This window comes from Poecilia latipinna, unplaced genomic scaffold, assembly GCF_001443285.1.
Source record: "Poecilia latipinna isolate Pla-1442-1.1 unplaced genomic scaffold, P_latipinna-1.0 Scaffold4208, whole genome shotgun sequence".
NCBI lineage: Eukaryota > Metazoa > Chordata > Actinopteri > Cyprinodontiformes > Poeciliidae > Poecilia > Poecilia latipinna.
In genome coordinates this window covers 1-27,662 of record NW_015116824.1, presented here as the reverse complement: position 1 = coordinate 27,662, position 27,662 = coordinate 1, and the positions used below count along the sequence as shown (strand labels likewise).

At 36.9% G+C, this 27,662-nt stretch overlaps 1 protein-coding gene across 1 annotated transcript; it reads left to right on the top strand.

The window, feature by feature from the left end:
* On the top strand, positions 1–26,036 carry LOC106942348 (rab GTPase-activating protein 1-like). Its single transcript, XM_015025613.1, has 11 exons — positions 1–260; positions 538–685; positions 6,766–6,970; positions 8,655–8,829; positions 9,697–9,854; positions 10,434–10,544; positions 13,587–13,653; positions 13,945–14,047; positions 14,840–15,006; positions 19,896–20,025; positions 25,939–26,036. The coding sequence occupies exons 1-11, from the start codon at positions 123–125 to the stop codon at positions 26,034–26,036; spliced, it is 1,500 nt and encodes a 499-aa protein (XP_014881099.1). The 5' UTR covers positions 1–122.
* The last annotated feature ends 1,626 nt before the right edge of the window (positions 26,037–27,662 follow it).

Sequence of the window (27,662 nt, the reverse complement as noted above, 5' to 3'; positions counted from 1 at the left end):
AATCCAGTTCCTTTTGTTTTTCATGCAGGCTGCCATCCAACACAGCTGGGCTGACAGGAGGGAAGGGGAGAACATTAACCTTGGTCTCCCTTAGATCCTGATCCTGAGTGAACCTGCTAGCCATGGATGACAGCTCCTCACTGGGCAAAGTCAGCAGCTCTACAGAGTCCGTGGCCACCGTCACCAGTGAAGAGTTTGTCCTAGTGCAGTCCAGCTCGGCCAGTTCACCGCAGGGCTCTGAGGGCAGACCGAGACTCAAGGTCAGAAATGAGCACCATGTGATCACTAAATTAGTTTAATTGTTCCCATAATCTACAAAGTTAGTCACACCTGAGATATTTTGAGTAAATTTGAAGTTGCAAAATATAAGACAAAACTCTTCCTTTCAATATTTTACAAGATTAAGTGGTCTTTTGCACCAAATATACAGTCTCTAAACTGCGCTGAATACATTTGTGGATGAATTTTATGTGATTCTGTGTAGTCATAAGCTCAAAATAGCCTGCTCCTGTAATATTTTGTCCCCCCCACCCCCAGATGTCGTGGAATGGAAGTGATCAGCTGGAAAAGGCTATGGAGGAGGTGTTGGATGATGATGATGAGGTGAAGGTAGAAAAGAGCTGCGTGGAACAGATGGAAAAGCAAAAGAAACTGGAGAGCCAAGTGTCAGAGACCCAACCTGCAGGTAAACACTCTGGAACCAATAGGTTTGAATAAGGTCAACATGTAGGCCGTCAAAAAAAAACAAATTTTCTGGACAATCATTTGTCCCAGTAATTACTGCGATGAACAATAGTGATATTTTAAGACTTTTTTCAAGTAACATATTTATGATAATAAGTTTCCTCTCTCAAAGATTAATAAACTTTAATTCTGTAATTAACATTTAACACTGGAACTGTAAGATATTGTAACTATCCAAGATAAAACAAAACAATAAATAAAACTGAATTATAAACCAAACATAACTGAAACTTTACATAAAATTGGTTTTGACATCTCTATAAACAAGAGTTCAATCAGAATGGAAATGATCAAACTTATTTTAATTTGTCATGCAATTAATTCATTGCTTACTGCAGTGAGCTTGTTAGCATGCTCATGATCTGTTAGCTGGTATTTTTTAATTAATCGAATTTATAAACTTTATGACTTGAAGAATATGAAAGCCTGTGGTTGGGTACCCCTGGTCTACTGCATATGTAGTTAAGTAATGTCTATGTATTGTTTTGGTTTATAAGAAATTTATGCAGTGTGTTATTATTATTAGATAAATTAAGATATATTTAAATTCATTGGTTAAGTACAAGGGTACAAATTGTCTTGTTCCCGGTATAAAAGCAGAAAATATTTGGGTGAAATGGCAACACTTGAGTACAAAACGGGGCCTTGATTTGCCAGAGCCGTGCCCCTCCCATGGTTTTCTTTGCTGATGGATCAACACAGTCAGCACTTGAACTCTGGCTGCTTTGTATGTAAACATAGTTGACTGAGATCACTCAATAAACAACCCTTGTACAGCAAAACAGCTTTCAGGCTGCAGGACCTATACACACTCATGAACTACTTTTCAGCATTACCTGTACAGACTTAAATAATGAACAAAGTTATTCTGTTTGAGTTTGTCTAATTTTGGCAGTTCTACCAACCACCATGTATGAAAACAACAACATGGCTTGTATAGTTCTGTTTGATGGAGTAATAGGGATCTGTTCCATGGGGTGACCTAAACAAATAACCCAGGCCTATTTTGGTCACTTGTGCTCAAACGCAACCTGTTCAGGTGCACAAATCAAGTTCAACAAGGTTCTAAATCATTTACTGGTAAAACAACCTGAGCTGCAGCTGAATATGAGGATAAGTCCATGTTGTTGTCCAACAGGAAAATCATGATTTCTAGCACTGGCTTTCTGCTCTTCTATTACATCACTTGACTCCATAAGCCAGCATCTTTACAACAGTGGAAAACCACCGAAATTTAACTGAAACTGTATATTGTGTAATACTTTAGCCTGTTTTGAGTTATTTTTTATTGAGATGGGCTGGTTATCAGTGGCAGTTCTAGACCAACAGTAACAGGGTGGAGCCGGTGTTGTTTTTGATAAGGGCACAGAACAAAGGCATGAAACTAAAAACAGGGCAGTATTTCATTTTTGAATATATTAAGTGAGCCACTTGTGACTTTGAAGCTCAAGATGGCTCAAGCTAAAAGTCCAACACCTTTATTTTTATTTAATTTTGAAGGTAAATAATGAAATTAGTTTAAGGGACCAATTTAAGAAATTAATTTAGTATTATCTCTTATTATCTTGGGCATAGCAAGAGCAAAAACTGGTTCTACAGGGGCACTGGCGCCTGTTGCTCTCCGTCTAGAACCGCCCATGCCAGTTATAAATATAAGAGAATATTAAGGTTTAAAAAATGAGATGAAGTTATAACTGCTAAAATGGTTTGCTAAGCTATTCCTATTAATGTCCTTTGTAACAAAATGCCAGAGGAAATGCAGGAATGACTGGATTAATGCAGTGCTGTTCTCCTTCCATCTGCTGTTGTGAACTGCCAGTCGGGTGACTAAAAGAAGGCGTCTGCATTTATCTCGCGCTTACAGAAAAGACAAAACTGGCCGCTTGGAAATAGTTCCAGTCGTAAAGAAGCACAGACAGTCCTGTTGGGGAAACTGAAACAGTTCCATGAGTTGTTTCCAACTCCTAACACCAGGCCAGCTTTTTACCCCACAACCCGTCTATGTCTATGTAGGGATGTAAAACTAACCTTTATTCTATTCTTTATCAAAACAGATTAGCCGTTTTCTGTTGTGAGTTAGAGCTCCTTATTATTAATTCACATCATTTCAATTAATTGAAAGCACATCTGAGTGTATAATTTAGTTAGGAGAAATATAATTAATAATACAAAAATCAGGAGAGAATTGTGGACCTCCACAAATCTTGTTCAGTTTCAAAAATCCTTGTTTTCCAAGTGCTGCACTAATTTGTTAAACCTTTTTATGTACAAGTTTAGACTTGTAAAAACAGGGGAATGTCCACCCAGCACACTATTAAGAAGGGGGTTTTCTGTGATGTGGGTTTTTGGTGATTAATATGTGGACAGTCCCAGGGAAAAACAAAACATTTTCTGAAAATGCTGACTGATGCTGGTAAGAGGGTAAATTAATTCTGTACTAATATAGGCCTAAAGCCATTGCTTCAATGGTAATCTAAAAATTTTGATATTTTTGCAGATTATCTGTCTCATAGTGTCACAACATAGTGATTTTTTTAAATATATATTTTTTAAAAATCTAATTTTTTTTTAACTGGAATACTGCAGATTTAAGGAAAAATGGGGCAAGTTTGCAACCCTGAGAAGACCATCCCAGATGTGAAGCGTGGAGACGGCAGCATCATGCTGTGTGGATGTTTTGCTGCAGGATGGAGCGCTACACAAACATAAATAGATAGTTTTATGAGTAAAGAACACTATTTGGAAATACCGAAGCAACATCTTGAGACATCAGCCAGGAAGTTAAAGCTCTTGCACAAATTGGCCTTTCAAGTGGCACAGCATCAACAAAGTCAGTCAGCTGAGTGTGCATCACAAAGCCTTGATTTTAGGCACAGACCATTTGGTTCGTCGAGCAACTTGGTCCACAAACTTGACTCAGTTACACCAGTTCTGTCAAACCAAAATTCAAACAATTGTGAGAAACCTGTGGAAGGATAGTAAGAACATTTGAAAGGTTATTCAACCAAATATTGTGAAATGTCTATAAACGTCTGAATTTAAAAAGGTACAAAAAGTTGAATAAACAAATCCTCTTCATAGGAACTTGATGATCCTCTGCTAAGCAGCCTGTTATTGTATTATATTTTGCTGTATTTATTTTAGTTGTTGTTTTTGAATGTTGTTATATTTCACACTGCAGTATATGTGAGTACTGAGAGGCTCCTAGCCTCAGGAAGGAATAAAAAGCTAGCACTGTTATAAAAATACAGTTACGGCTTCAAGCTGTAAATCTTTATTTCCCAGCATTGAAAGATGTATTTTTACTCTGTTATTATACAGTGAGTATCTTAGGGTGAGCCCTGAGTGATTCTGATGCTGTGTTTTAACTCCTCTGTGTCACTGACTGACTTGTTTGGATAGTTTCAGTCTGTTTTTTCCCCCACTTTAACTGCTTTTAATGATCCGTCATTATGTTTATGATAAAATAAAAAGCAGATGTGATTCTTCATATCAGAGGAGAGGAAGTCCAGCATAAAGAATTTTTTTATTTTTGGATGAGTTCAGGTGAAATGAAACGGAGAGTGATGAAATGTGTCACACAGGAAATAAGCACGTACTATGTCTGTCTTTAAGCAAATGGTTAGCAATGTTCAGAAGAAGGAAGCGTTTTGCTCCAAAAACGGCAAAAAGACGAGGTATGTTGGCACATTTTTAAATGCATATGCAGCTATTCAGCTTTTATTTTCAGTTCAAGTTGGTGTAGACATCTTTACTAGCAAAACTAATCAGTTATTTTTAAATCTTATAGACAACATCAAATGTAGAACTAGCGTTATTTAATGCCACTGTGAGGTTCCACTTTGAAGGTGAATGCACTTTTGCTTTCACTTGAGGTGTTTGATGTTCATGTGTGGCGAATGCCCAGGGCAGCACTATATTGGGGGCATGCTGACTCCTTTCTTTTTTCTTTTTTCTTTTTGTTTAACTCATCTGATAGTTGTCGTCTTTAATATTTTTCTCTATTACCTCTGCACTGGAGTGGGGGATTCATTTAGCTGTACAGGTAAATATGACTGCACAGCAGCTTTGTAAGGTTGCCATCTGATTAACATTATTAAAGCTCTTGTTTGACATGTCTTCATGATTTGGGGACATTTAATTATCTTTTGCCCACACCCTGAACTACCTAGTCCAGTCAAACCTGAACTGGGTAAGATGGATCATTTGAACTACAGTTTGAGATTTATGAAACCTTTATTATGTTCCTGGAAAAAAAACAAAACAAACAAAAACACCTTTTTTTTGCATTAGGTAGGGCTGTAACAAAATCTCTTTGTACAAGATCTTGTAATGTTAAAACATTACAATATTTCTCTTTAAAGTAACTGCTAGTCAGTTGCAGTCAGCCTTTCTTCACCTGATGAAATTCTAACATAATATGCTCCAAATATTCTTAAATAATTTGTTTAGTAGCACTTTGGGTTCAAAGTAAGAGTGGTAAATGGTGACAGAGTGATAAACAAGGCATATTCGATATGTAAACACTATATTTCAGATTCTGAAGGAGGCAGAAAGCATCTCTAAAACAACCAATGGCTGGAGGACAGAAATGGAAAATGTTGTAACTGCAGACCATTCATGGTTGAAGCACTGTTCTAAGGTGTGAACAGATAAAAAGGCAGAAAAAGATTTCAGTTTGTCAAGTTGGTGGACAAAAAATGAAGAATAAAGGCCTTTTTGACGTAAATTAGATTTTTAAAGTGTTCTTGAAAGTATTATGAAAGTCTCGTCCTGTCTTGTTCTTGTGAATGGCTAGATGATATGGCTGAAAAACGTATCATGATACAAGAGTTTCATATCTGCTTATATAAAAAATTATTGATTCATTTTTTGTTTTAAATATCTGGAATACTGCCAAACTGGTGACGTGACATAAGTTTACTGTCGCACTTATTTCCTCCCTCCACTTCCTTCTGTTCGTTTTATTTTTAAGCAGTGGTCGCACCGTGGTAAAACATTAATCTGCTGCTGTGCAACTTACTCAGACAGGTTGTTGTTGTGCAACTACAGGTTGCTTAACAGGTTGTTGTTAGGCAACCACAAGTTACTCAGACAGGGTGTTGCTAGGTAACAAAAGAATGACCAAGTTAGTCGATGTAATCAAACTTGCTTAGCTGGCAGTGAGAACAGCTAAAGCCTTTCATTTGCCTACATCCCCCAGAATGCTGCGTGGTTCTGGATCAGTGTTCAATTAAATCAGGGGTGTCAAACTCCAGTCCTCAAGGGCCGCTGTCCTGCAACTTTTAGATGTGCCTCTGCTGCACCACACCTGAAAAGAATAATTAGGTCATTAGCAAGGCTCAGGAGAACCGATCTACACAGGGAGGAGGTAATTAAGCCATTTCATTCCACTGTTTTTTACCTGTGGCACATCTAAACACTGCAGGACAGCGGCCCTTGAGGACTGGAGTTTGACACCCCTGAATTAAATTATTGAATATTCTATCACACGTATTATCTATTGATGTCGATCATGTGTTTACAGAGATATCTATTGTTATTGATATATTGCCCAGCCCTATGTGATACTAATGAGTTTTAGGTATCGCCACTCCCCTAATTAAGACCGTGATAAATTGTTGGGGAAGTATTGGTCACCATTTAAACAAAAACTGGCAGTGTCGTCGGTATGATTTTGCAGATGTGCTAGACAGCTGCAGGGAGGCTGAGAGGGAAACTGTTAGCATGCTATAAAAGCGAGCATGTGAGCAGTGGAAGTTCAGCTGCTGGGTTCATTGTTCTGCTTCCTGTTTGCTGGTATGAAAGTTTCAGATCGGAACCTATTTCAGAGAAGACCCTCGAACTTCCTCTATCATTCTAACACATCTTTTCTCCATCCTCTTCTCAGTGCTGTGAATGCAGCTTTGCTCTTTCTGTCGCTGTGTTTCCTGTTCACATGACATGGAAAGAAAAATTCACCTCAAGTTCTCAACAAGTGGCCAAAACTGTTAAGAGAAAAACCTGTCTGTCTGCACACAGAAGCATGTCCGGCACCATCCAGTCCCAGTGTCATAGAGGAGGACAGCGTCCAGTTCAACAAGCTATCGTACCTGGGTTGCACGTGGGTCAAAGCTCCTCGCAACGAGGCAGAGGCGCAGAGAGCCATGGCGACCCTGCGAGCGGAGAGCGCCATCCCGATTCCCATCACACTGCATGTTCCCTGTGGGCCAGATGGTTCTGTCAGGTCAGATAACGGAGTCTGATTGTAAGGAATACTGAGCGACTTGAAAGTTGCATTGGCAAAATATTAGCATGCAGTGGTTTGCAAATATATTCACATCCCTTGAACTTTTTTTTTTTCACTTTTTTACTCCTTTAGTGTGTTTCCCTGGGACTTACTGTGATAGACTAACAAGGGATGAAAGTGAGAAATTGGTTTCAACATTTTTTACTCATAAGTCTTAAAAGTGTGATGTTAATGTGTGTTTACTTCCATTTTCTTCTCCGACATGCCTTAGTAAAATACAGTCCACCAAACATCACCTATTTAGAGTTTTACTAACTAACTAACTAACTAACTAACTTAATTCGTTTGGCACAACTTTAAACCTACCAAAACATGTCTGGTCAACTAAATTGCCAGACCACGTGTGGAGGCCATCAGTCAGAGAAGTTGTAAGTTGTCCGTATGAACGCTGGAGGAACTGCAGAGATTCTCAGCTTGGGGCAAATGTTGGTTGTGCCGTCCACACTTAAAACTTTTCAAGAATTTGACTTGTTAAAGGAAGCCAAATGAAATGCCTTCTGTGGTCCCATAAAAGTGACGCTGTGTCGTTGATAGAGGATTCCCTGGTCAGATGAAACTAGAGTTGAACTTTTTGGGCCAAAAATAAAATGCTACGTGTGGTGGAAAATACCCCTGAACGCACCACAGCTATTAGTAAAAGTGCGGATGGAAATATCAGGCTGTCGGGATGTTTTCCTTCTGCAGAAACAGGAAAGCTGGTCAGAGTGGATGTGAAGATGGACGACACTAAATATAGGAGGAAAACCTGTGAGAGGGTCTAAAAGGCTGAAGTCATCGACCCTGAACAGGCAGCCAGAGTTACAATATTATGGTTTAGATTCATTTGTATGATGTTTGGGTAAAGTAAAGTACAAACCCAAACTATTTGTGTTTTTTGCCAAAACCTAAATTGATCTTCACAGATCCTCCAATCAGACTGGGCTTCAGCTGTTTTGAAAAGAACTGGCAAAAGAATAAAAAAAATAAAATTAACAGAAGTTGTTATAATGTGAAAAACTATGAAAAAGTTCAAAAGGGTATGAATACTTTTTGCAAGCACTTGTGTTCAACCTTTTTGGAAAAAACTACTTTTTGCAAAGCATGGTGTATAAATTTGTGTTTGGCTTTGATTCAAAGTTCGAACACAAAATATTTCTTATATTTATATTAATGTGTAACTGTCCTATGGATACTTATATACATGGATAAAATGGCATTTTTAAAACACAAATCATAAGATGATGATGAGGACTTTTTAGCCTAATTATCAAATCCAACCTTTCTTCTTTACGTAAATCAGTCAACACAAGTTTTCAGACCTCCACGGTATTATGAAAATGACTTTGGAGGTCATTTTCCAAGAATGAAAAAATGTGCTACAGATCATGAAGTAAAATCAGTTGACAGAAACTTTTAGCCATGTTCATTCATTTAATGAAAAGGGAACACTGAATTTAAAACGTACTCTAGAGGAAATGAGACAGTTGACTAAAGTAAGAATAAAGCAGCCATTTATGCACTGATTATTTATAGCTGAAGGCCTTACGAATTAATTCAGCTGTAAATCAAAAATAGAAACAATCAGCTTCATGTACAGTAACAGAAATATTGTGTGCAATTTTTTTCCTTTCCATCTTCTCAGAATCGTAGACCAGGCCTCAGGAACAGAGATCGCCTCCTTCCCCATCTACAAGGTGCTGTTCTGCGCCCGCGGGCGTGAAGGCTCTGTGGAAAGCGACTGTTTCTCCTTCACTGAGAGTTACCGAAGTTCAGAGGATTTCCAGATTCACGTCTTCTCTTGCCACATCAAAGAGGCCGTGAGTTAAACTTGTTTAGACCATAAACACTAAACAAAATCTCAGCAAGTTTCTCAGGCTCCATTAGTTCAGTTCTTTAACGTTTTAGATCCAAAATACTTTTTAAAAATGATTATTTTCCCTTCCAGCATCAGAAGCTGTTAATCCTGTCAATGACTTGGACTTTGTTGCCATTACAGAAATGCAGTGGAATCACAACAGAAATACAGATCTGTACAAATAGTTGGTTATGCAGCTTGTAGATTTGCATTTAGTTAAATAAAGCCGTCTGTACTTGTTAGTCCAGTTCCTGTCCGTATGTAGTGTGCTTCAGACTACGTGTTTCTTTCTTATTATACAACAGGATCTCACTACTCCATTTTAGTTCTGTGAAACCAATAAAAATGTTTTGCTTTTTTTGTAGTTACAAAATATGTATGGCACTTCTGATTATCTTGGGATCTCCTGCAAGTTGAAAACGTGTAGAGTTCACAACAGTGTTGGAAAAGTGTTACTTGACTCTGTTTTCCTTCTGAACTTAATTTGAAAAACTTATAAACATACAAACAAATTATCCTGCAGCTCAAAGTCCAGCTGGTCTGAAAAAGGAAGAAGGGTGAAGACCAGCAGTTACCTTAAATAACGTGGCGCGTTCATACATGACTAGTAAAAACTTCCAGTGTTTCAAAAATATTTAGTTGTGCCAGCTGTTGTTGGCCAGCTGGGGGCACTATTGTCTTTTATTTTTTCTCCTCAATTTGTTTCTTAGTTTTCCAGTTTTATTTTTCCTTCCGTTTACTTGTAAGGTATTTATTTTGTAACATCTTTTTCAATTTCTATTTCCTCCCTTTTTTGATTTTTCCGTCCTCTTTTGTTCTTTCCATTCAGGTCAGCCGCATCCTGTACAGTTTCTCCACAGCCTTTCGGCGCTCTTCACAACGAGCAGACATCAGGGACACGGCGCTTTCTGGCCCGCCTGACGGAGATCTCTACACCTTCACTGTCTCACTGGAGATCAGAGAAGATGATGGCAAAGGCAACTACAAGTACTTGGTCCAAACACCCAGACACACACAAATGCAAATCAAATGCACAGACACAGTTTCCTGTTTTGTCTTTTTAATAACAGGACTCTGGATAGAAAATATAATCTTTGCAGTTGAAAATTTTGACTCTGCTAGCCTAATGATCGAAAACATGGTCGGCCAATTTTTTCATGTCAGTTGTCAAAGGTAAATAACTTTTGACATCTGAAGTAAAATGTAAAGAAAATATAACAGTTACAAAGCAACAGAGAATGAACCGAGTAAAAAAAAACAAAGCTATATTGAAGTACTTTTGGTAACTTTCACAGTTAATTTCAGGTATTTGAGTATCCAACAGTACAAAGAGACACACAACTGATTTGTCATTGTCTGACTTTAGACGGCTAGGATTACCAAAAATGTAAATATATATGTAAAAAAATATTTCTTTAATTGTTGTGGCAAATAGAAAAAAAATTAGTAATTCAAACTAAGTCAGGAAAGAGTTTGCCTGATTTGACGGCAGACACTTTGAGGAAAAATGTCATATATTGTATGTAAATATCTGGTCTTCATAACTCATTTTTTTCTCTTTCCCAGCCCGGTGCCAAAGGACAGGGATAAGTTTTACTTCAAGCTGCGACAAGGTGTCCAGAAGAAGGTGCTGGTTTCTGTTCAACAAATGTGCAACAAGGAGCTGGGCATCGAAAGGTTGGCATTAAAATGGTTTTCAGTATAAAACAAACTCTGAAGTATAACATAATGAACCAGGTACAGAACATGAAATTATCATAATGTAGTGTTGCAGTTGAACCCATAATACAGGTACGATTGGAGACAGGAGATATAATATATAGACTTTACATAAAATAACAAACTTATAATACAGCAACAATAAAGATAAGGAAGAGGCAAGATAGTAACTTTCTTAGCAAATGAGAAAGTTAAATACTGAGGAGCCTGATTATTTGATAAAGAACAGGTGGGTGATTGGGAACAGGGTGCAGCTGTGAGGGAAGACCGGGCAGCCTGACAGAAGGAAGAAAACTAACGAACATGAAGGAGCTGAGGAGGAAATAAACGATGACCAAGTCAATACACCAATCTAAGGAAAATCTAAAACACTGAATACAAAGGAGGGATCTGATATAATGACATAAAGGTTGGATGCAAACAAACAAGGACTGAACCACCAAACTACCATAACCCCATCAGCAGACAAGAGCCGCCCTGATCCTCGTGAATCTGAGGTCTGAAAGTCAGTCTTCCTTACCGAAGAGTAGACTGTCCAAGGAACGCTGAGAAGAATTATTCCTCGAATGCTGAAGCACACGTTCCCGTCCTCTTCCTTAAAAATTCAATTCAGTTCATTTATATAGCGCCAATACACAACAAATGTAATTCAAGGCACTTTACAAAAAAAGAAAGTAATTTAAATTCAGTCACATACATTCCAATTGATCCAAGTTACACACAAAACTCAATTTACTATTCAAATTAGTTTAAAAAGTTTTCTAAGGACTTAATTGGGACCACCACCCCATCCAACCACTCAGCAGGTTCTTCCTGGTCCTGTATGCAACATTAAAGAGGCAAATCAGCTGGCCAACAATACTCAAACCCTCCAGCATCTCAGGAAAAATCTCTTCCACCCCTGTCTCCCTGAAACTGGGTGCTTTTTAGATACCTCAGCAACTGCTGGCATGGTGATGGACCTGCCTTAAAGACCCTAGTGTCATAATCTGGCTTTTAGGATAAACGGTTCAATGAATAAATAATCCTATTTTCATAAGCCAGCCAGAAATATCTTGAGTCTAGCTTGACCACAAGTCTGCACCTTTAGGCTCTGACTCTGTTTTTAAAAACTGGGTATTTAAATCGTACTGAAAGTACAGACATAGTCCCACTTTTCTACATGCCATTATAGAACCTTTCCTGTCTTATACTTTAACTCATTTATTCTTTCTGTACAACGGAGCATTAACCCAGTTAATGGTGCACAAAACATTTATGGACTTATCTTTTATGTGTTGGTATTTTGGGGATGGTTGGTTTAATCAATATAAAGGATTTCAACATGCCTCTGTTTGACATCTAAAATAAACAAGAAGGATGGAATATTCTGGCTGTTTAATGCTTCTCATGAACTCGGTGAGCAGTAGTGCAGACTGTGTTTTAAAGTCACATTCAGATATCTGCAGCCCACTGTTTAAATGTTCATATGCTTGAGTACCACTGGAAAAACTAGGTCATTTCCCCTTTTTCATCTTCACACCTCTGTGGCCATCAGACAGAGACAAAAAGCTGCCCACTTTTTTTTTTCTTTTCTTTTTCAGACATTGAAACCTCTATTGTTCTTCAGAGAGATCATTCTCATGTCTGTTGACATTGATTTTTGACCCTTAATTAATATACATATATATTATTATCTGTTCCTTGGGAATACAGTTTAATTTGTCATTATATTTTGTGGCAGTGGAATGGTGTTAGACTTGTTCTCGGATTTCATCAGTGAGTCCGACCACCTCTGTGACAGCAGTTTAGTTTCCCTAGCTAGAAACAATAAATGGATATTAACACAGTTCCACGGAATAGAGACTTCAACAGTGACTTCAGAGAAGCGATTACTGTTGTTATTGGAGACCATTTAGGACGGTTGCCGCCTGTCTTCCCAGGAATAGACACTCTGGGGAAATTCACCCCACAGTCAGACCATGCAAAAGCCTCTGCGAGTCTGTTAGCATGTTAAACACAGCGTGTCCACAGAATCACGTCACACCAATGGCTGTTTTCATTGGGTCGACCAGGACACCAAAATATCCCACAACCAAACATGAAGCCACTTGTCTGAAACTGGGTCATGCAAGCAGGGAAGCAAAGTTGGGATAAAATTCCTCTAAGACAGCTAAAGATGCTTCAGCTAACTGCACAGACATGAGGTGTGTACATACATTTTCACACATGCCTTTTTAATTTTGGCCTTGCCTGTTTTTATTTTATTTAGATTGATGTGATTGGATGATTCGTGTCTCTTGTTCTAAGCTTGAGGCCACATTAGAACTTTGCAAATTGCAGATTATTCATGTCCAGACATGTAAAACTCTGCAGTTGTAATTGCAACAGGTTGTACTTTGTGCTTTGATTGTACAAATGTTGCTTCAGTGATTAGCTGTAAAAATGCATGCTTATGCAGTTTGGGTCAGAAACTGGAAAAACCTTTGCAACATAAAGATGAGACATGTGTTACAAGTTCAGAAAGCATGCTTATTATTCCATAAAACCCTGCAATTCTTTTAAGGAAATAGTTTAGTTTGACAATTGCTATTAAACAAATCCCATTGGTTGTTCTTTGCATTTGTATTGAAACATCTGCTATCTTAGAGATTAAACATTCCAGAAATTAGCTTTGTTTTCTGTCCATATCACCAAACTCTAAGCTTCTGTAGGAGCAAGATTAAAGATTATAACAACAGAGACCTCTTAGCCTATTTTCTATCTGTTGTGGTTATTAAAGTAACCAATGATAATTGGGCATAGGTTCAATCAGACAGTAAAGTACAATCTAAGACGTTTGAAACATCTCCGGAATAGATAAGATGCTGTATCTGAGTGTGGATTCGCATCTTGAGTGTTTTTTTCCCTCCATTTTCTTTTCTCTCTCAGGTAACTTGACTGATGAAGGCAGGCTGTAGCTCTGCCTTGGAATTAGTGGGTATTGATTTGTGGGTTGTGCCTCCTTTGTCTTCTGTTAAGGTGTTTTGGGATGCTGCTGAGTCCCGGGCAGAAAGTCTGCAACAGTGACATGCATCTTCTTGACATGGTATGTGGGACTTCATTTGACTCATTTTATTACTGGCCTTAAAGGGTTTAATTATAACATAAATCAATGCATGTGGCTGTTATTGTGAAACACCTCGCGAAAATGTATGGATTTATCAAATAAACCAATCTTTATGCTGATTTTGAGACTGAATTAGTTTATAGAAACATGATAACTGACCAGACTTTAACGGTACAAATCTTGTGTTATTGCATGATTAATAAGATCGTAGATAAAAACGTAAATATTGCTGGGGATAAAATTAATTTTATAACTCGACTCCCTTCATAGGAATCGATGGGAAAGAGCTCAGATGGAAAAGCCTACATCATCACAGGAACGTGGAATCCCAACATGGCCGCCTTCCAGCCACTGAATGAAGACACTCCCAAAGGTTTGTCTTCCAAAAAGGTTTTCTGGTTGGTTTAACAGTGTAACAGCACATCTACCCTTTTATCAGCAGGTTATTGGAGCCATGTTCTTATCCAGTATGGGGGTGTGGCGTCCATACAGGATACAGCTTCTTAACTCAGTATTTGTATTTTAGTTGGAGCCAGTTTGGGTAACTTTTATTAATAAAAAGCAAAGTTTAGGAAACCTTCAACTAGATTCATACTGAAACCCTGACACCTCTATTTATTTGCTTGTATATTATTATTTGTGTTAGTATATACTATTATTACTTTAGTTTTTATTTTCCCTATGTCTATTGTTGTTGTTTTCACTTTAACTGTTATGGACGTAGTTAATGAATATTAGTTTTTCTTAATGAGGTTAATGTTTATCTGAGGGAAATGTATTTCTGTTTCCTTCATCAGTGCTCTCCAGATGACGTGCCAGTGTTGGAATTAAACAACATGTACACTTGCTGTAGGTCAAATGTCTAAAATGAAGGATTGTATTAATAAAATGTTAATAAGATGTAAAATATGAACTGGGACAAGGATGAATCTGAGTATATGTTTGTGTAAGACAGTTAATGGAAAAAGCATTTGGCACTAAAAACCTTATTTAGGAGTTTAAGTGTGAAACATTTTCTATCTAAGAGGTACAGATGCTTTAACAGTTTTAGTGTATTCCTAATGCTTTAATTTCAGCTTTTTCCAAATAAACAGATTTTAGTGACTGAATTTCCTAAGAAAACCAAGAGAGATGTTAACTTTATTTTGTTTGTTTCCATCCTCAGATAAGCAGGTGTACATGACGGTGGCGGTGGACCTGGTGGTGACCGAAGTGGTGGAACCCGTTCGCTTCCTGTTGGAAACTCTCGTCAGGGTTTATCCGTCAAACGAACGTTTCTGGTACTTCAGCCGAAAGACCTTCAGCGAAACGTTCTACCTCAGGCTGCGGCAGGTTGGTTTGCTGCAACTATTAATATCTGCTCCCCTTACATGGTGAGCCTTTATATATTCCTATATTCTGATTAAATATGTTGGCTGATGAACCTACGCGACATGTGGGTGTGTATGATTCACTGACTGTGAAATGCTTTGTGCCCTGGCATCAGTCAGTGGAAAAAAGAAGCTCAGTAACGAAGTGAGGCATAAAGACACTTTGTTCTTGACTTGGTTGCTTTTTTTTTTTTTTACTTTCTTGTTTTATACATTTGGACAAATATAGGCTTGCTTTTCATCAATGTCTTTTATTATTTTTTAGTACTGGCACATCATCGAAGCTGGGTTAATATCTACAGGAGAGTAAATCACTAAAATAATCCGGATTTCCTTGTGATGCTTGGATTTTGAAATCTTGCTATAAAATTTGAGAATCAGTGTTTGGTCCTATTTTCCCAAACACTGATTTTGTTGCATTAACTAAAACTATGTTCCTGGTCATTTTTGTCAGCAATGATTTATTAATCTTTTGTAAAATATTGAGCAGCAATGTTTGTGTTGCAGCAGAGCCAATGCATTTAGGCATTATTAAATATTTAAAAAGCCAACCTGAGCAGGTCAGTTCAGCTTATTGAGTGTCAGTGAAGGCTTCTGGCTACGAATCTGTCAGCTGTCGGCTATTAGTGATTTATTGTTTTGCAGTTTTTCTCAGGTCATGTTAAGTTTATTGACTTATTTCAGAATTGGTGTCAGGGGGATAAAAAGGCCCAGATTGTGTTAATTCTGAACTCGATCTATTCTCCCCAGGCAGGCAGAGTTTCATTTTGGAGGGTAAGTGTTGTGATGTAGAGGCTCACAAAGCAGATTGGAAATATGTGCAGTGCTCCCATTGCGTCTTAAATACTTAATAAATTATTAATATTAATGTACATTGAACATTTTTTTTTTATCTCCAGGTATTTACAAAAGTAAAGCTGAAAAACAAAAACGGAATAAAAAAACAAAATAGAGATTCACTAGTCAGAATTTTTGTCATGTTATCCGTTCTTTGGATTTTATAAAGTTTGACCTACCAGTAAGGATTTCACCAGATTACAATTTCCCTATTAACAATTAAAATATAAGAAGTTATGAGAACAGCATTCAATATCTATATATTATTAGTAATAGTTGAAACAGAGGTGACATCCCACCAATCACTGTAAAACAGGTATTACTAATATTTCAAAACAGGAGAGTAGAAAAGTGCAGCTAGTTGCACATTTTCACAAAAAGATTGATCCATATTCTGTTCCTGCTGCTGAGGATGGACAAATAAAATCAAATACCAGGGAAATGAATGCAATCAATCCAAAAATTTTAAAAAGTCCAGTGTGCAAGTCCAGTTTTTGACTGGCAAAGCAAATATTAGTATAGCACATTATAGCAACAAGGCAAACTACTTTACACAATGAAGACCCAAAATAACAACAACAACAAAGAAATGGCAGGTGACCAATCAGATTGATTCCAATTGTTAGCAGATTTTTTCACATTTGTAAAGTAAAATCACTTAAAAAATAAAACAATAAAAATGGCTGTGGAGCAGATTTCACCTTCAGGATTTCTGGAGAATGACCAACACTCTCAAGTATATAATGTAATGTACTTTTAAAACAATGTAACCCTTCAAAACAAAAGAAAAACGCACAGTATTTTTTAAATATTTTGTTTATATTTGCAGACGCAAAAGGTCCACACTTGACCTTTTGACTTGCCGTCCAAAGTGTTCGGACAGGAGTGTGATTATACTTCCTTCCCCACCGACACGAACACATGCAGCCGGAGCGGTTTTCTGCTGGTGCTTAAACAAACCGTTAAGCCATAATCTTCCTCTTCTCTGTTTTAAAAAGCAAATCTTTTAGTTGGCCACAGGGACCTGGTGAATCAGTGAGGTGTGGGGAAGCTTTGGATTGTGAAAGCTAATAAGAGGCTCTGTCTCATTATTTGCTTTTGGGTAATTAACAGCAGCGCTTTGACTCGTTCGCCTGATTGCTTCTCTTGTTATCTCTTCGGTAAATGGAAGGGTGCTGGGCTAGTTCTGTGGTTCCAAGCTAATTAAAAGATAATATTGTGTAGAAGTTTCCACTGAAGATGACAATCATAGGTGGTGCAAACACAATAAATATGCAATCCTCTTGGCTTATTTTGAGAAGGAAAACATTAATATGAAGTACCATTGATCCATCTGTTAACCTATAGGAGTTGTTTGCTCAACCACTTGCTATTCTTTTAAACAAGCCTGCCAGTGCTGAATGTTCTTCCTTGATTTTAAAGCTGTAATAAACCGAAAAACCTGAAATATCTCCAGTAATAACATGGATTCTGAAAAGAAAGGAGAAAAACTAAATTCCTCTAAAAGGAGCTTGATCGCTTACAGAGTAAATGTAACAACTGATCCCCAGAAAAGCAGAAAGGTCTATTTAACTTCAAGACATTTTATTAATAGTGGGTGTCGGAGTCTTTTAATTTATTGCATATTTTATGTTTTGATTTTTTTAATTGACATATTTGTTGCATGTGACATTTTTGGAATGATTCAGTCTGCAAAGATAGTTTCATTACTAAGACACAAAAGGGACAAACGTATACTCTATATATATAATTCTTTATTTATGCTTGCTAAATCTCTTGAGACTCATTATGTCATTTACAAGAGAGACCTGTTATACATCACAATAAAATAACGCACCATATGCTTGCTAACCCTCCCAATCTCTCAGATAAAATTATTGTCATCAGTTCTTCTGACTTATTTCTGACAGACAGGCTTGTTTTAGATATAAAACATATGCTTTTAAATATGTTGGTTTAATTGTTGAAATAAATTTTTATTAGCTATAGAAAAAAGTTGCATATTAACTGTAGTTTTTAATAAATAAATGTTTATTTTCAGTACAATTTTGCAAAACTGTAATATTAACTGTGAATTTGTGGACAATCGTAAAACTTTTAGAAATGTATCAATCTGCACAGAAAAGCACAGAATTGTGTCTTTTGTAGATGTAATATTGTGTTAGTAACTAATCAGTAGAAGATTTTTTTCTGCACACAAATTGATATTACGCGGCACAAGTGGAAAATGTTTCACTTCTCTTGACGCATTGATTATTTTTGCATAATTCAAAATCCATGTCACATATGTCCCAGGAGCCCTTTTTTTTGTCCAAATTTATTTCTCTTGTTTTTAAATCGGTGTGAATAATTTATGTAGTTCACTAATCTCTTGAAGAGGCCGCAGCAAACCAAAGCAAATTATTTCCTCAAGTCTCTGTAGATTATTTTTCCAGAAATAGTCCAGGCTGGATATCCTCGGCTATTTCGAGTTGTCGACTCTGACTTGAGTTAGTCATTAGATGCCATGCGAGTGGGCGGATCAATGCAGCCCATTGATCCATTTTTTTTTTTCTCTAGGTGGAAGAGATGGGCACTAGCACCAAAGTAATTGAATAGACTAGAAATAAACATCAGCTGCCTGTGACACAGAAGGTCAGATCTGATGGTATCTTTGTTCACTTACACTTTCTTTATTGCCTTTAGGTACATTTAAGGCCCATGTTAGGACCTGCTGTGCTAGTTTTAGTTTTTCAGAGAAGAATGTTGTATTGAGTCGGATTCTAAATAAGCTGAAGTTGTTAACTTAGCAATGAAGTAATATTGCAGTTTTAAGTGGGAATTTTCTTTTCCTCAAGTTATTTGTGCCTTCTTAATATGTATTAAAAAAAAATAAATTATTTATATATATATATATATATATATATATATATATATATATATATATATATATATATATAAATCACAGAGTAACTGATAATTTTCACTTTATTTCCAGTTTATGATACTAGTTTTCATGTCGAGCTGTGATGATTGAATCAAGTTCTTTATATCCACTACCTGCTCATGTTGCACCAAAAATAATCTTGATCTTGCTGCTTTACAGTCAGTTTTGACATGCATTTGTTATTGTATTTTTTTTAGAACAAAACCACAAAAAAAAACAAAATAAATGTGTAGTGGGCATATATAACCTTCCTGCTCATGTCTATGTGAAAATATTTATCTTCTGCAGACAGAGATACAATATTGTGAGTGTCTTCATGATAAGACACTGTGTCCTTTGTTTGTTAGCTTCTCAGTCAAATATGTGTAGCAGACTTTTTAAAAAAGTAATCCTTTTGTTTTATGCAGCTTAATCTCACAAAAATGCTGCAGTTTTCTAACAGTAACATTTTTGGTTTTTTTACCTTCCTTATCATCATTACATGGTGTCAAGAAAAACTTGCGTCCTCGTCCACCTTTGCTTGTTGCAGTTAAAGTTGTTTTAAACTTTTAGCTTTTTATTATTGCTTTGACGACAGGCATGGACAAGTAGAAGAAATCTTCTTGAGTATTTTTGAACAGCAAAAATCTGCCTAACTTCAGTGGCATGTTCTCTTATTTTTCCCATTTTGAAAAGTGAAAGGTGAAGAGAAATGGTTAACAGTCGCCTTGTTTTTATACTTTAGCAAACAGATAGTCATAGATGTCATTAGACACTCTGACCACTTAAAATATTATAATATGAATTTAAAAAGTGCTTCAGTTTCATTTGTTTTATAGGAATCAACAGGTGTTTTTTTTTTCTTCTTTACCAATTGACACAGAAACTTTACATTCTACTAGTGAGATTATGTTCAATCTTTTTACTCACTGGTGATGTTGGACAGCCTCACTTCTGTCAGTCTGCAGATACAATGGAGCTCAGCTTGTGAAAATGTGCACGAATGAGTGAATGTGGTGTAAAGCGCTTTGGAGTTGCCTGACTTGATAAAGCGCTACACAAGTGCAACATTTAAACATTTGTGATTATGTGTTTATTTGTTTATGCAGCAGGCCCCTGACAGGGTGAGTCAGAGTGACGCTGTGTACGAAGTGGTGAGCCTTCAGAGGGAAGCAGAAAGAAACGTTGGAGAAAGGGAGCAGGTCACTTCCCATAATGAGGAAGAAGATGTCGATGAAGGTATGCTTCTTTTGTTTTGTTTTTGTTCAGTTTTCTTTTATTTTCTACTGTTCTGGGTGACGTATTCTACCTTCTTGGATTGAAACAAAATAAACCAGACATAGCTTCACAATAACTTGTCCTTTGTAGTGAGATTGAAAATTGCACAAACATAACAGCATTCGCTCTACAAATTTGTTGTCCTTTCAGTACTGAGGAGACTTTCCTAAGCACAATAAAAGGAGAGTGATTCACCAATATGTTGTAGAATCGACGTTTACCTTCTCTTATTATTTTGCTTTCGCCGTGTATCGTAAAGCCTTTTCAAATTGGAAGAGTTTGTTTTCTGTAAAGGGTCACAAGCCCCTTCAAACTGTCCTTCTGCAGCAACGCTTTGATAGAAACCCCTGTGTACACTTCAGTGACAGAGATTCATCAACAGTAAAGCTTAATTCTGTTAGGCAAGCAAACACTGGCTAGGCGGCGTACATATTCACACACGAGTTCGACATTGTTGATGTCGACCGTGGATTTGTTGATTTGTCCACAGTATTTAGCTGCGGGTCCAGTCGGGGGGGTATTTGTGTGATTATCCGCACTTGTGAATGTGTCTGTGTGTCAACCAGAACCCGGCCCAATCCTGTTAACGCCTGCAACACTGCAGCGTCGACAACATCAAAGAGCCTTTATGTGCTGCTGTTTGGATGAAGTAAACAGCCTCCTTTAGTCAAGGACACCATTTGTTCGTATTTCTCTTCAGTTTCGATAACATTATTGAACCAAAAACTACCAAAAACTAGGATTAGGGCCACTGAAAGAAAAATAAATCTGACTTTTTCCTCAGAGTTCTTTAAAAATAAAAACACAATTAAAAGATGAGATCAAGTTTCTGTTTTACTAATTTTCCAACATTATTCTTACCCCTGACTGATTTATATTTGGAGTTATATTTAAATTTTACTAGCAAGTTTCCTGTAACTGGAAGTAAAATTAAGAGTTTAGAGTTGCACATCTGTACGTGACTTCAATCTGTGAAGAAAACTAAAGATTATGGTGATAAATCTTCACAAATAATTGCCCAAACATACAAAAAGCTGATTTGGAATTATAATAACTACACCATTCATTCCTAAAAAGGGTGTAAATAATTTAAAAAAATGCTGATTTTATCAAATATGAATAAAATACCAAGAATTTCCTTTTTTCAACAATTATATCCCATCTACAAAGTACTATCATTTAGGAAATAGCCATTTAATTTCCTGTCAGAAACAGACTTTTTGGTAGAAAGGAACACAATTTAAACAAAACAGACATTAATCTACTTGCTTGAACCATTTGGAGCATGTTATTTTATACATAACCAAACTATATTGACATATTTGCACTATTTTGGTGTAATTTCTTTTCTTTAATGGTTTAAGTTTCATGTCTACTTTCCCATGCTGTTACGCTGTCGATTTCCACACTGTGTGACAAATAAAGAATTACTAGAGTTGTGTAGTCTGATCAAGCATATAACAAAAACCTAAATTGGACCTATGAATGTGTATTTCCTTTACAAGCCATCCGACATGAACTTTTTTCCGCCTGAACCGAGTTATCCATCAACTTTTTCTCTTGAGAAAGTTGGTGAATCTGTAAACTTGACCTATTTACCAGACTGGATATTTCACCGCCAGTAACGGCCGTCTTTGCCGAAGGAATGAAGCCAAAACAGCAGTAATATTAACAACCCCAGATAGACTCCAGAGGTTCCCAAACATGACCCAGTTTCAGGCACTTCACCACAGGCTAAATGCTGCAGGTGTCTCGAGGTCATCATTCAGACTGCATGCTGTACGATAACACTGATTTTAATGGATCTGTTTATTTTGCAGCTGTGTTTGTGTGCGTGTATATGAGCATATTCTAGTAGAGGACATTTCCATCCAGTTCTCTCAGAGAAGAAGAGATATTTCTGAAATATTCATCTGCCTTTAACTTTTTAATATTGGAGCATTCATGTTTTTTAACTGGATTTTATCTGATTAGACCAGCCTAAGTTAGAAAATACTTGCAAATTTGAAGGAATATTGCATAAGATTTACAAACAAAAATCTAAAGAGTGTGAATATGAATTCAGCATAAGTTAGTTAAGTGCTCTGCGCTTTACTTAAGGATTTCAAAGTGAAAGAGGATATAACGCATCACATATGAAAGTATAAAGTATAATTTTCTTTACACAAGTTTGTTGGCGTTTTTTTTTTTTTTTTTATTAAGTTTGTCCTCAAGCCTCAGAAATTGAGGCTTTATTCTCCTGTTTGTATAAACAGCCTTCAGCTATTTTCTCCTTGAAGTGGTAAAAAAGTATTTACACAATAAGAGAGAGAAATAGTCTGTTTTGTTCCTATCTGTCGAGTCACTCAGTCACGAGGCGTCCGCCAAGGCTGCGTCTGACTCCTTTCAGCCGGCTCTGTGGGCGACATCCACAAGCCTTTTTCCTCTGCCACTGCTGGAAACTGGAGGCTATCAGGGCTGTGAAGCTGGAGGTCACTTTTATTGTAATAGTAATGAATACACTGTCAAAGTAGAAGCCACACCAGTAAACGCATTTAATTAAATTGGTTTGACACTGACATTTTTTTCTTTCTTTCTACTTTCTCGGACAAACATGGTTATGTCTCCAGCCTGACTCCTTTTCTCCTTCATTTTATTCTGCAAGTATTATCTTTACGATACACGAAAGAAATGGCTGCTGGCTGTAACAAACCCAGTCCATTTGTGACTTCATCCTCGCGCAGATCCTGTTTTAATCCCACACTGAATGTGCCTGCCCCCCCCATCACGTATAAAGGTAATAGTAATGGTCCTTGTCTGCCCGGTTCCTTTCATCACCTGGTAAGTTGGCAGCAGCTTTGGACTCGTGCTTTCTTGCCACGTGGCTCCAACAAATCTGAGGACGGAGGCAGGAGCTTTATGTTGGGTTTCTGAAACATTTGAAAGGCTTCATCAAGCATTTATAAAGACCTTGAAAGCTCCTGCAGAGGCTGTGAGGATGTTGGAGCCGCAGCGCATTCAGCGTAACCACTTGCCTTTACTCATTTTGAAATGTAAAGGCCTGAGTAAGAGTCTTAAGTGGGAATGAGCGGTGCCTTTAAACTCTCAGAAAGGTTGCAGTTGGGTTTTATTGTTCAGTTATCGCTGAAGACCTGTTTCTTTTTACTACATTTTTGTTGCCTTTATGCTTGTGTGACTTCTGTTTCTTTCTGATATTGCGAAAGAAACGATATCAAGTAGCATGTCGAAACGGACTACATGCTACTTGTATTCCTCACTTTGCAAGGAAGGCAAACAGGAAATATGCATTTTAATTAGTGGTTGGAATTATAAACGTTAAGGTTTACCAGGATATTTTGTGATATTTTGTGGTGTGATGATAAAAGTGACAATGACAAAATTGATCACAATCTACTTTTGTAGATTTTAGGGCTCTGACTTCATGTCACTGCATACAGTCGAACCCAAATACTGCTTTTAAAAATAAAACTTTTCAAATCAGTTATTGAAGTAGTTGTATTATGTTATTATATTTAACTAATGACACTTAATACCTGTTTTTAATCACATTTAAGAATGTATCAATGGCCTTACCACACAATCAATATAAATGATAAAACAGTCGACACCAAGTATCAATAAGGGCTAATTCTTATCATTTGTTTTTCCTGATAAACAATACAGTAACATCTTTTGTGATATTTGAATATATGAGTATAATTAAATCAGTGATATAGTTTAAACGCAATGTCACTTTGATTTACTGCAATACACAACATATATGGCAATATTTAAAATCTGTTCTTTATCACTATGACGATGTTCAACTATAATTTAGCTGTTTTTCCGACAACTGAATCAGCGAATGCAAAATTTTCAGCTGTTTTTCGACGTAATGCAGAAGTTGACGGCATCTTTGACGAGTTCAGTTCCAAAACAAAGAGTAATACTTTGTTCACACTGCAGACCTTGATGCTCAATTCCGATTTCTCCGCCACTCTTTGTGTCCTCATCTCACATGGTAAACAATCGGCGCATTCTGTAATTTTCTGCAGCGGTATGACGGGAGTTTAAGTGATGCTTTTAGGAGCGTAAAGATCGGATGCAGATGGGCAACGGTTGCTATAGAAACCTACACTCTTGATAGTCACAATATTTCCATTTGATACATTGCACGCATGGCACAAATCACAATACATCAAATATATTAGTTATATTGCCCAGTCCTGCATTGTTTATATCCAGGTTCATAAATCAATCGCTCGTACATTTTCTGATCTGAGTTCAGGTCTGTGATGAAGACTACGGTTGTGGAGTTTAGTACTCAATCTGTGCCGCTGTCTCTCTTGTAAAAGGCAAGCTTTTTACAGGCTAATATTCCTGTCAAACTGTTACTTATCAGCCCTGTGTTTCAGTAGCATAGTAATTAGCACCCTTGCATTGCCTTTCTGAAGAGAGACACCTGTAAATACCGGCACTCATGGACTGGAGCCGCAGAGCTCTGCTTAATAATATACCCAGATATGTAAAAAGATTCTGTATTATCACAGATGAAACTTGGAGGTGAAGCATCTAGTGCACATTATTTAATTTCGTTTTGGGATTAATAAAATATTTTTGAATTTGAATATGTGCTCCCAGTATGAAATTTGCACTTGTGCCTCTCAATGGTCACAGTAATACCACCGTAATAATATTATTTAATTTAGAGCAAACTTAGCAAATTTAGGTTTCTTCCAATGAAGATCGACTCACCTGGATACGACTACTGCTTAAAGTTTCTCCTACCAGTTTAACTTGCTTTCTGATTGATTCAGGCATCTTAAAAGTCGTAGATCGTGTGCAGAGCACTGAACTTTCATCCTAAGATGGTTTTGCATTTATTATATATAGAAAACAAAATTTAATGAACGATGCAGAGTCTTTTGCAGTAACTTTGCAACTTTTAAACTCTTCATCCAATGAATATGCACTATAAAAAAACTGTGCTCCATCATAAGTGTCAAATTCCCCGCATTGACATAACATTCATTTAATTTTCTTCACATTTAGACCCAGATAAATAATTAGACTTTACTGTTTGTCACTCTGCAATGAGATTAAAGCCATGCACATCATGCACATACACATACACATGTTTTTATATCCAGAAACATATGTGACAAGAAACTATGACACCTTGTGGAACATAATCACAATTTTTAGTGTGATTACACTAAAAATAACAGATATTTCTGCCTTATCTGTTTTCAGTTTTTAAATGTAAAATGCCAGCTAATAAAACCATTGGCTGCCAAAAGGGTATTTATGTTCCTTTTTTGTCATTCTGCTTATTCGTGCTGGAAATACATTTCATCACTTGTCCCTGTGCAGCATATGTTAAAGCAGCCTTACAGTCTGCTTCAGAAGACAAGTGGTTGGCCGTGCTGATTGCCTCTTGTCTGCCTCACGAACCAGCAGCCAGGAGAGCAGTGATAATGGAAGGTGTAGGCACTGTGCACGCACTCCTGCCTCCATTAACTGTGTGGGTTCAATACCAGCTGGTTTTAAAATGTGCTGCAAGACTCAAAAAGGGTTTAGATTGATTTATTATTTAGTGCCTAATATATATTTTGCAATTTCAAAGTAATTCTTGTTCCACTTGAGTGATGGCTCCCACAAAGCTTCCACTTTTAACACAAAATTTTTGCACCTGAAACTTCAGGAGAATGAGAAATGGCTTTGGTAGTTAACAAAAAATTTCAGACCTCTTGAAATGAGTGGTAAAAGATTTGAAACAATCCTAAGCTGCACATTTTCCTCACCTTACTGGACCAGCTAGATAAAACAGCTAGTAACAGTTTTATCTGATGAAACTGGATTAATGTGTCTCTATATACATCTTCTTCTCTGCAGATAGTGACAGCGAAATCTCCAGTGGGACTGGAGATGTCTCCAAGGACTGTCCGGAGAAAATACTGGAGTCATGGGGAGGGATCCTCACCAGATGGTAGGCATCTAACGAGACAAAATCTGAACACAGTGATGTCAGAAACATGTTTCTTGAATCTTGACGGCTGGAGTGAAGAGTAAGGTTAGAGAGTAATTATGTTATAAAAACTGGGTAATGGTATGATAATGGGGTTCTTGTCTAGATCACTTTAGCCTTTGCAGACCCATTCAATAAATTAAAATATTTACTCAATTTGTTTCAGGAACTTCATCACTAAGTGAAACACAGTGTATATATTAATTACACACAGACGGACCTTTGAAATCCTTTATTTCTGTTAATTATTGTAAGTGACAGGCTGACTGGAATATTTTATTGATCATATACAGAAAGATTGCTGTTTTAGAAGTGCTAACTGCTCTATTTGCTAATATAAGATGCTAAAACAGATGTTTGCGCAGGTAAAAAAACAACAACAAGGTTTTACAGTAGAAGTAATGTCTGCTCTATTATTGCAGTTTGTACGCACCGCAGATTTTCATTAAACCTGATGTTTGACAGTATAATGATTTTAACACCATTTCATTTTAAATTACGGTGGCACAGTGCCCGAGGGGCAGCAATTAACTTTTCATGTCAAACGTCCCCATCAGAACTGCATATCACTAAATTAGTCTGATGTAACAATGCATTTTTTTCGGTAGGCAACGCAGCTTCATACAAAACCAAAACCTGAAAATACATGTTTGCTTCCCCACTAAATTTTGCTGAAATAAAAAGAATGAATAGGAATTTTAATGGACAAAGAATATCAGTCAAAATCCAGATGAAACTTATTAATGAAAAGTGACATGAGTATTTTCATCCCCAAGCTAGACGTAAGAAACGTAGACTAATAAGCGCATCACTTCCTGTCCGATGTTTGCTCGCACCACAGAAAGGATTTTGATCCAATTCTCTTTCCAGAAATTCTCGTTTCCAGTTGCTGCTTGGCATTTAAAAGTTTCAGCTTTTAATAACTTGCAAAGAGCTTTCAAGATTTCAATTTGTTACCAAGTAATGCGTTACCACTGATGTTCTTGGTGACTTTTTTTCCCCCAACTGCCTTTAGATTATTAACAACCTTTTCTTTGTCTTCTTTATTCTCACTAGTTCTTCATAATGCATCGTAAATATACTACCACATTATATCAGTGTTGGATAAAGTCGTCTGGACTCCATTGAATAATAGTTAACTATATATGTACTATACTAAATAAGTACTCTTAATGGTACTGGGACATTTGGTAATACCTCAGCAATAGAAAAATGTTTTCGATTGACAGCAATTCTTTCTGGTAAAATGATAAAGAAACTAAGATTAGATTGTGTAAACTACTACTATGATCTATTTAAGCAATAAATAATATGTAAAGTAAGATATGGGGTAGAATCAAACAAGTTTATATGTCTGCCTACCACCTTTTCATACAAATGGTTGTGTTAGTCTGTATTAATTATTATTAAATGTTTGAAATAAGCAACATAAACCAAACTAAACCCAAGCAGAAATACATTAACACACTATGTGTTTATCACGAGCCATATGGAACATTCACCAATATTATTGCATAATGTATGTTTTCTTAATGACATGCAGCCCTGATCCTCTGTGTAAGGCAGGGGTGTCAAACTCAATTTCACCGAG

Bases quoted from the DNA above. Each gene is read 5' to 3' on its own strand.
- LOC106942348 (XM_015025613.1), top strand. From the start codon at position 123: ATGGATGACAGCTCCTCACTGGGCAAAGTCAGCAGCTCTACAGAGTCC. The intron at 13,654-13,944 runs GTATGTGGGACT...CTCCCTTCATAG, and splicing joins ACATGCATCTTCTTGACATG to GAATCGATGGGAAAGAGCTC. The intron at 15,007-19,895 runs GTTGGTTTGCTG...TTGTTTATGCAG, and splicing joins TCTACCTCAGGCTGCGGCAG to CAGGCCCCTGACAGGGTGAG.